Raw genomic sequence first — 9,295 nt, forward strand, 5'->3', positions numbered from 1 at the left:
TCCTAATTCTCCAAGTCAGCTTTATTTTAAGTAGATTCTTGGTGATTATGTAGACATAATTGTCAATAGATTTAAACATATAAAAAAAACTGGCAAAGTAGAACGTCACAAAATCAGGAAGATCGTGGGGATTAAATTTAAGGCCCTTTCAGAACCAATCAAGTAGGTTTTGTGTGATACTTTGCCAAGTTAAGATCAGGTTAAAATTAAACGACTCTGTTCTGTAAAGTTTTTATTGTGTTGTTGAAGCAGTATCCATCAGAAGCCAGCTATCTTCACTCTCAGAAAAGGAAAAGTCAATCTCACTGCACACAAACCAATCTATAACAGGTGCAATCAATCAACCCAGAGTGGCATCAGCTGACATTCAGTGAGTTAACCAAACTGTTTTTCACTGTAAACTAAATGCAGTTACACACGATCTGAGCATCTGTAGCCTCGAGCCGCATCTCTGTGCTTCGGTTCAGTTAGCTGGCTTAGTGAGTGATACTTAAGAGGTGGTGAATCTGTTCCCGGTTCAGTTCGTTTCTGGTGTTTCTTGTGTCAATGTGGAAGTGGTGAGGTAGGCTCACAGAGCAGATCCTCCTGATCTCACTTTTTGGTAACAACCAGCGAAGCGGAAGGCACCAAACCTAAAAAAAAAAAAACAGACATGGGGGAAAAAAACACATCAGATACAATCTGCACATGTCTGAGCAGAAAACCTGCTCAGTGAGCTGCTGAATGGACCATTTCAGGTCCATGTAGACGGTAAAAGACATACGCAGAGTTAGTTAAACCCAAAACCTCTCCTGGAGGACCACTTGTCCTGCATGTTTTTGGTAAGGTAAGGCAGCTTTATTTGTATAGAAAATTTCATACAACAGGGCAATTTAAAGTGCTTTACGGAGCAATAAAATACAAAAAAATTTAAAGGATAGAGATTTACAATAAAGAGTACAGAGATAAGATATAAAAGTTCAAATAAATTACCAGAAAAAAAGTGGCAAAAGTGCAGACGAGGGGTTCAAATATAAAAAGATTATTTAAAATGATTTAAAATAAAGTTTTAACAGCTGAATTAATGACCAGCTCGTCATCAAACAGCTTCAGGAGTCCATAACGAGTTGATGATTTGAATCAGCTGCATTGAAACAGAGGGAGCCTGTTCAGACCGGATATTAGCATGTGTTCCTGTCATCCAAATGCAAGTAGACACCCAAGACACATCGCCGTTCACACCTGTGTCTATCATGCGTCTCCAGCTGACCACTTGTGTTCAGATTTGGTTTCTGCCCCGCGGCACAGTATCATGTCCACTCGTGTGCCAGCTGCTCTGTAGCCGCTTGCTGCTCACGTTAGTAGTTTTGTCAGTACAGCTGGAGGTACCACTGTCAGCAGGATTCAACACGTCTCCATCCACAGGGGAAAAACAAGGAACCGTCACGCAACTCTTCGTCCAACTCGACATAAAATGGGTAAGTGACAGAGCATTACCGCACCGCCATCAAAACAGCCACCACTTCCTGTACTGATGACGTCCTTTTCAGAGACGGCGTCAGCGTTTATACTACAAAACGTGGTCAAATGTGTCCAAGACCACCTCAGCAAGTGGTTTGCATGATCAGATTGGAAATGCATCCAGGTAGCCATTAATACTTATTAGTATTAGCCCTATCCTGTTGTGACCAGATCATCCAATGCGCATGTTAATATGAGGAGAGGTTTGGGAAACGCTGAATTAAATTATTAGTGCACGTTCATAAGTCTTTTTAAACACAAGAAAACCTGCTTAAAATCTATGAAGACTCCCATCGCCTGTAGGCCAGAGCTGTGTACACGGTTATGCAGTCAATAGAAAGCAGCATTAATTTGTTTCTTTCTTTGCCTGTCTTTCAAACTCGGTGCAGACTAATTTGGGAACGACTTTCGAGTGCTGTTTGGGCTGAGACAGCCAGTATTTACTGGCAGCCCGTCTTTGAGTCAGTAGTTTTTGTGCCGTGGGAAAGGGGCTTTATATGACAGTAAATGTGCTCTATTTAAAATTTAGCTTCCAGCCCAGTGCTCACCCAGTTCTTTGAGGGGCTTCTCCATGTCCAGTTCGGTGTAGACGTGGCGGGGATAGGGTGACAGTAGCGTGAAGTCCTGACCCTCGGGTGTGTTGCCGTTTACCTGCACGTACACGCGCACTGCAGCCAACGGCTCCTGGGCCTTGAAGACTGCTGTGATGATCGAGCCATCCAGCAAACGTACCTTTATCGTAAAGAAGCGTAAGAGAAAAGGAGCAAAGTGTACCATTTAGTTAGAAAAACTGATTTTGAATTCTAACTTGAAGTCAAAACTAGTAATTGGTGTTGTGTTAGTGTTTTGTTTTGTAATTAATTTACACAAATCTGTTCTAGTGAGGGGTATTCATGTGTGCTCTGTGCTCAAGTGGTATGACTGAAGTCTGTACCTGTATCCTGGACTCGTCATACTCCTTTTTAGTGGGTGGAGGGCCGTGACTGGTGGGTGACGAGGGGCTGGGTTGGGCAGGTTGGGATGATGTGGCAGTGCTTGTGGGTCCACCACCTCCAAACTAAAGAAATCATCAAAGCTGTTATTGGTACCAACTAGAGTTTTAATAGAAAGAAATATAAATGTAACAGTAAAAATGTAAAACTGTAATTGTAAAAGTAGCTGGATGAACAGCGACTGGGTTACCTTCTGCGCTCTCTCCTCTCTGTCTCGTGCAATCTTTTCTTTAACCCTTTGCCTGACAGAAATTAAGACAAGCAATACAATGACCAACATGAAGATCGTACAGTAGTTCCAACTAACAAACTTTGACAGATTAGAGGTTGTCGAGTTTAGAGAAGAAATGCCACAGTTTGATGCAGACTTCAAAGGACAGAGGAAACATGTTAGGGCTGGGCAAATTAGTGCATTTTATGTAAAATTTCAACAATTATGGAAACAAGATAATTGATTATTATGATTTTGCAATGATGCGCTCATTTAAATCTTGTTTTAAATCCAGCGCTCCTCTTTTCTTTACAGTTATCACTTGCATCAGACGCTTTTTAAGACTTTTTCAAGATAATTTTAACCTAATTTAAGACTGATTTTATTTTTCCTCTTAGAGCTTTTTATTGTTTAATCAATTGTAATGCTTAGTGTCTTAAAAAAAAAAAAAAAAAAAATTAAGATATTAACTTTTTAAGGACCAGCAGCCACCCTGGTGTTAAATGATTAAAAATGTAATATTGACCAAAATGTTGGTTGTAATTGAGCAGCCCTAGAACATCTGCTATATTGCATATGAATTTGTTACTCATTTCTGATCTGAGCTTTTGAGTTACTTATCTCGTGCTGTGTGGTGGGATTCCCCCCTGAACTTTGTCTAATTCTATTTTTTCCACCCACTTTTTATTATTATGGATGAACAGGGTGGCCTTCAACCAAGTAGCTGCATTACTTTCCATTTTTATACTGTCATCATCTTGTTTTTGAGCAATTAATTCAGTATAATGAAGCAGAGTTAAAACTGCATATAGTAATTTGCCGTTTTTGGATAAAATGTCGCTTTATTTTCTTCAGAGAAAAGTAAAGTTTTTTTTTTGTTTTTTTTTTTTTAGGAGAAAGGAAAAAAATAAAGAGTGAAAACATCTTTGGATGTTTAGGTACTTTATAATTTTATCCCTGGTCAAACATGACAATTTGGTCCTTGAAAAGTACTGTTACTCCTCCGCAGTGTAAATAATTATAGACATTACTATAAACATGTTACCTTGCCATTTTGTCCTCCATCTTCTCTCTCCTGCGCTGCTCAGCAAGTTTTTTCATATCATCATCCTGCAGCTTTTGGCGAATCTGCTGAAGCTCCTGGCCCTGTTTCCTCCGCTGCTTCTCCCTCTCCAACTCCTCCGCCCGCTCTCGCTCTCGTCTCTCCGCCTGCTTCACCCGCATCAGCTCCTCTAGCCTGAAAAACGCACACTCTTACACTTTAAAGATGCTGCAAAATGAATGGTCACAGATCATATTTTCAGTGCTGTATTGTCAAAAGCTGCGAGTTCAGTACTGGAGCAATTGTGTGGATAGTGTTTGCACTCTGACCTTTTAACTTGCTCAAGTTTCTCTTCCTCTGTCATTGGCCTCTTTGCACTCTCGCCGCCGTCATCGTAGCTGATATTTTCACCTGCAGCCAAAAGGAAAATGGACAGAGAGGACAAAAGAGAGACAGAGAGTTGTGCTTTGTGGTATTGTCATGTCTTACTGTCAACCACAAATCAAAGCAGAAGTCGTATGCTGTGTAACAGCATTACCTAACCTACATACTTGACACTAAAAACCTTACACCTTCAGCGCCGACAAAGAAAACCTCGACCACAAAACACTAACAGGGAAACATAGAAAGTGAACCGACCACTTCAATCACCTTGGTGGAGGTGATGAGAAAAGAAAGCAAAACTGAAGAAAAAGATCAGTGCAAATTAACAGAAACGGCCACTTTAACGGTCCAGTTTCTCATCACCCTTAAAAAAGTGTAAAGAAAGTGTCAGTATGGGAGGAACTTTTACTTTGAAAGACCTCAGGGAGCTATTTCTAGTTAATCATTTTTTATTTAAATTTTCACAAATGTTAAAAAAGCTTGTTGTATATAAAGTTGAGAGTTTCAGTTTTGATTAAAAACTTGCCAAAGGCATTTAATCAAAGTTTTGTGTTGGAGTTTGCTATATTCCAAATTCTAAATATTGACAGAAAGATTTCATTTTTATTTGTTAATGCAAATCGGTTCCAAATATCGGTCGCATTAATCACTAATAATCAGTATCAGCCCTAAAAACCAATATCGTTCGACCCCTAGTAATATGTATCTTCATATTTAACATCCCTAGATGGCTTTTCTGGTGGTGTCTGGTGTGCTTTCATCACCCTGACCTTCAGCGGTGTCTGCTAGTGACGGCTGTTCTGTGGTGGACTGGCTGTCTGCTGTTCCTCCCAGGACGTTCCCCACAGGGGGCACATACGGCTCATCGATGTCTGGGTCATTCTCATGCTCCATTAACCTGTGATGACACATCACATGAAAAGATGAGGGCTGGTACTTTGTGATTACAAGAAAAACATGCTGCTGCATCAGTAGCTCGGGTAAGCCTCGGGCTGATGATGGAGGAGTTGGTCCAACACTTGTATGTTCACTTCTGTGTGTCAAACTCACCAGTCCATGGCTTGCTCTATCCCCTGGTTCCCTGTGTTGGCCACCGCCTTTTCCCTGAAAACACGTGAAAAAGGACAGACAGGTTCACTCTCATCTTACACCCTTTTACTTTCACTTATTTGGAAGCAGGAACTACATTAACCAGGGTGAATTTTGGGATTTGGTGTCACTCACGCTCTGTTTCTGTCAAAGCCCATCTCCAGCAGGCTCTCTAGTGTTGTTAGCTCTGCCATTTTGACCTGAAAACAGACACAGCTTAGCATTAACAAGTGAGTCATCATCTGACATTTGGACATGTTGTTACACTACTGTTAAATCCAGATAATAGAGGGTAAGTCACAATAATGAACCCAGCACGTTTCTGCTAACTGAATATCAATACAGCAGCTCATGACTTCTCTTTATCTTACACCAACATAACATACAGAAAATAACACTATGTTGACAAATATAAAACAACCTCATTTAACACTTATTTACCCCCGCTCGCTAGTTGAAGCGATTTAATATCAGAACTGTCGTTATCCAGAGTGCTAAAATTAGCTTTTATGTGGCTAACGTTCAAATTGCGAAAGCTAGCCGAGAAGCCTCGCGAGCTAGCACGATTAAAAACGATCAGGACCTCTCACGAGTTTTATATCACTTTAGCTGTTAATGTTTTAATGTTTGTTACGTGTGAAGGCACACAAACGTGTTATTTTATTTCCCATAGAGGCTTCAACAGCTTATTTATTCACGAAGACAACGATAGCTAGCTACTCACACATCAGTCAACACCGCTTCCACAGTACGGGAACACACATAGGTCATACAGAACCGCACGAGAAAAGCGAATCTAAAAAATAAAAAAGCTCTTTGGAGCCCTTTCAGAAATCCTGTCATAAGGGACTGTTCGTTATTTATTAGAGGGGAGGAGGTGGTGTGAATTGGTAGAGGCGCCTAAATATGTTTTAAGCACTAGGGAAGTTAGGTTTTTTAATTTGGCTTGGGGGAGGGACATTAAACGTTAAATTGTTGTATTTTGGATCTATTTCAAACACTCATGACTTAATTTCTGTTCACTCTCAGTTTATTCATGTGCAGTTAGGCTACAGTCAATATTACTTTATTCAATATTTTATTTATGTAAAATGTTTTCCCTTATGTTAAAGTGCACTTTTTTATGTTCAAATTCCCATTTTGTTTTGAAAGGTATATCTTATTTTGAGGGACCCTTAGTCTAAATTATATAAACAACATAAAACAAGTTTAGAATATGCTTTGTTTACTCTGAAGAGACAAAGAAAGAGAAAATTCCTGACTTGTGCATCTCGGTTGCATCAACCGCAATCAGATGCCTCTCCAGTTGGTTATTTAATAATTAATTAATTATAATTAGGTCCACTCTGCATGACTTATGTCTCTGTCTAGTTTGTAGAAAATGTGACAGCAGGCAGGAAGCAGTGACACAGTGAATGAAGAGTGTGAGGAGGCTGAAGTGTCTCTTATTGGCTGCTCTCCATCTTGTGAGATTTTTATCCCATCTTCATGTGTCTGTGGGTGTTCAAACAGAATGCTGACTTTTATGAGAAGGTTGGGTCTGTTACATATTTACAGTGAGTGTAATGATTAATTTTTTTCTCTCCCCCACGCAGTCTTAAGCAGCTCTCGTTCAGGCGTCCGCCGATACTCAGGGACAGACTTCTGCCTCAGCCTGCTCACTTCTGTCTGACTTCTCTCCTCTTTTAAAAGCTCTCCCACTGACTGTTTCTCTCTCCTGTTTACCTTTTTTTGTTTGGCTTGCTTTCTCTTACACATTCATTTGGTCTTTTTTATTCTGTATTTGTTTTTCTTTCAGAATTGCTGACTGAAATCAGGCTCACTTGCAGTATTTACTTGGTAAGTATGAACATTTTCTTTACATTTAAATTAAAATTAGTACTCAGGGAAGTTTTATTTCATCATATATCAGACGCTTTACACTGAAGTTATGGGCCATATTTATGAAACATACATAGGACAGTTCTAGTTTGCTTTTGCACTAAGATTATCACATATATTTGTATCAATTCTTTATAAACTGTGCAACCGCTCTGCAAGCAACTTGTCGCTGGGAGTGCATTCATTTTCAATGAGCAGTAAATCACAGATCATTTGAGCAATCTAGTTGTTAAAATTGACTGAAATCTAATCTGTTCAGGATATAAAAGGTACTCTCTGTAGATTTTGACCCGATTTTATCCTGTCAAAATTGTATGAGAGAAGGTTTCTACAAGCCTTGTTTATAATATGATATTTCTTCTCAAACTGTCACACTGCATCAGAGTCTCTTCATCACAAACACATATATGCTAATGTGAGTGCTGAGATTTACAATATCTCTGAATGCACTAACACTTTCACAGCGGAAAATTCTGCTAAAATATGTAGGCGGATGAGCAAAGTCGAAGGAGACAACAGGGGTGAAGGTCCCTTTAGTCTACCCTTAAATTGCTTTATGGCCCTGTTTTCCAACGAAGGAGAGGGTTAAGGGTCAAAGCTCAGTCTGGATGAGTTAATTAAGAAATGATGCATGCTCATGTTTACTACTTGTCTTCAAAGCCATATCAATGCCTGTTTGTAAAAGATTAATTTTAATGGTCTAAAGGCTGGAATTCATTTGCTGGGATGGCACTCCCTCCTGACTCCTATCACACTTTCATCGAGTGAATGACACTGATTTTATTGGTGTCATAACATGTTTCTCAGAAGCAGTAAAAACTAAAATCAGAAGACACAATTGTGGATGATATTTTACTAACTTTTTATTAGACATGGCTGGTATAATCACATGAGGCCACAGATAAAGAAAAGCAGTAAAATGATTTGATTTCATGTAGCCAGTGAGGCTTGACCAAAAGAGGGCAGCATTATTTCACATATCACTGGTGCCAAGCAGTTAAAATATGTTGTGAAATTCTTACCTTAAACCATCTGACAGTAACAATAATCTTTTTAATCTGGACCTAACAATTCACACTCAATATAACTCACATGCCAAAGTCCTGAAGAGCATGCTTAATCTGTATTTTGATTGTCAAATAATCACATAATGGAAAAACTGCTCAAGTATTTCCAACACTTAAGTAGTCTCCATCTGTTTGTCTCACTCAATGTCAGCAGAAAACTGTGCAAACGATATTGTGTTGAAATGAACAACTCTATCAGTTCTCATGGTGCGGTCAGCTGTGCTGTTTTTGTGGGTCTCACCAGCTGTAACAGCATCTCCATATGGAAAAAACTCTGGCTTCCAGTGGAGCTGCTGTTATCTGTGGAGGGACACCTCTTGTCATCGAAAAGTTGCTGGGACACTCTGTAGCTTACGGTTCACACATTTCAAACATCAGTTGGTTGTGTGCAATAATATCGTCTTTTTGCTTTTTATACATTACTTGCTATTTTTATGCTTATTTCTGTGCAGGTTGCTCTTTGAAATAAAAATAAAGCCCTCCTTAAATTCTGTATAACTGTCTTTTTCTTACTTTATTATGCCTTATGTACAGAGAAAACACAGATGACACTGAGTGACACCTATTTGTGTGTGTGCGCGTGTGTGCATTGAAGAGCCATTTCATATATATTGTGAAAAAATCAGGACCTGAAACAACATACACTTAAAATGTACCAGATGTTTTACGGATATTAATTAATGAATCATTTTAAGACAATGCTGACATTACATAGAGACAGAAAAAGGAACACAAGCAAAATATATTTGCACATTATCTATCAATTTTTATTCTAATAGATAGTATCAGACAGAACTTAAACAAATGAAACATAAAATGTTTTAATAACAGAAACCCAAAGTATAGCCTAAAAAATATGCTAGAATGGAGTTTGTATGAATGAATGAAATACTTTAAGTTGTAGTGTCATACAAGGCCCAAAATTCAAACAGAAACTAAAATTGAAAATGCATCTCTCTCATAGTTTGAGAGATACACAATATTAAGACTGCAAAGTAAAAACAAAACTGAAAATAGATGGAGATGGTAGGGACCATATCTGAAATTAAAACTAAAACCACATATTAATATGAAACCACCATTTTATGTTAAAGGTAAACAGTTACTGTAAATATCACTGACTTACATA

General features: G+C 38.8%; 1 protein-coding gene across 2 annotated transcripts; it reads right to left on the minus strand.

Annotated features, from left to right (window-relative positions):
- ubxn1 (UBX domain protein 1) lies at positions 1 to 6,053 on the minus strand. Of its 2 annotated transcripts, none has more exons than XM_042493244.2 (10): positions 5,943 to 6,053; positions 5,354 to 5,418; positions 5,180 to 5,233; positions 4,900 to 5,027; positions 4,075 to 4,156; positions 3,749 to 3,940; positions 2,683 to 2,734; positions 2,435 to 2,557; positions 2,049 to 2,232; positions 1 to 632 (listed from the first exon to the last, which is right to left on the minus strand). In XM_042493244.2, the coding sequence occupies exons 2-10, from the start codon at positions 5,410 to 5,412 to the stop codon at positions 592 to 594; spliced, it is 915 nt and encodes a 304-aa protein (XP_042349178.1). In that variant the 5' UTR covers positions 5,413 to 5,418; positions 5,943 to 6,053; the 3' UTR covers positions 1 to 591. The 2 variants fall into 2 exon arrangements, with proteins under 2 accessions (XP_042349178.1, XP_042349179.1); XM_042493245.2 differs by lacking the exon at positions 5,943 to 6,053 and adding an exon at positions 5,660 to 5,906.
- Positions 6,054 to 9,295: the final 3,242 nt, after the last annotated feature.

This window comes from Plectropomus leopardus, chromosome 8 (assembly GCF_026936395.1).
Source record: "Plectropomus leopardus strain MGB_pleo_1.0 chromosome 8, ASM2693639v1, whole genome shotgun sequence".
NCBI lineage: Eukaryota > Metazoa > Chordata > Actinopteri > Perciformes > Serranidae > Plectropomus > Plectropomus leopardus.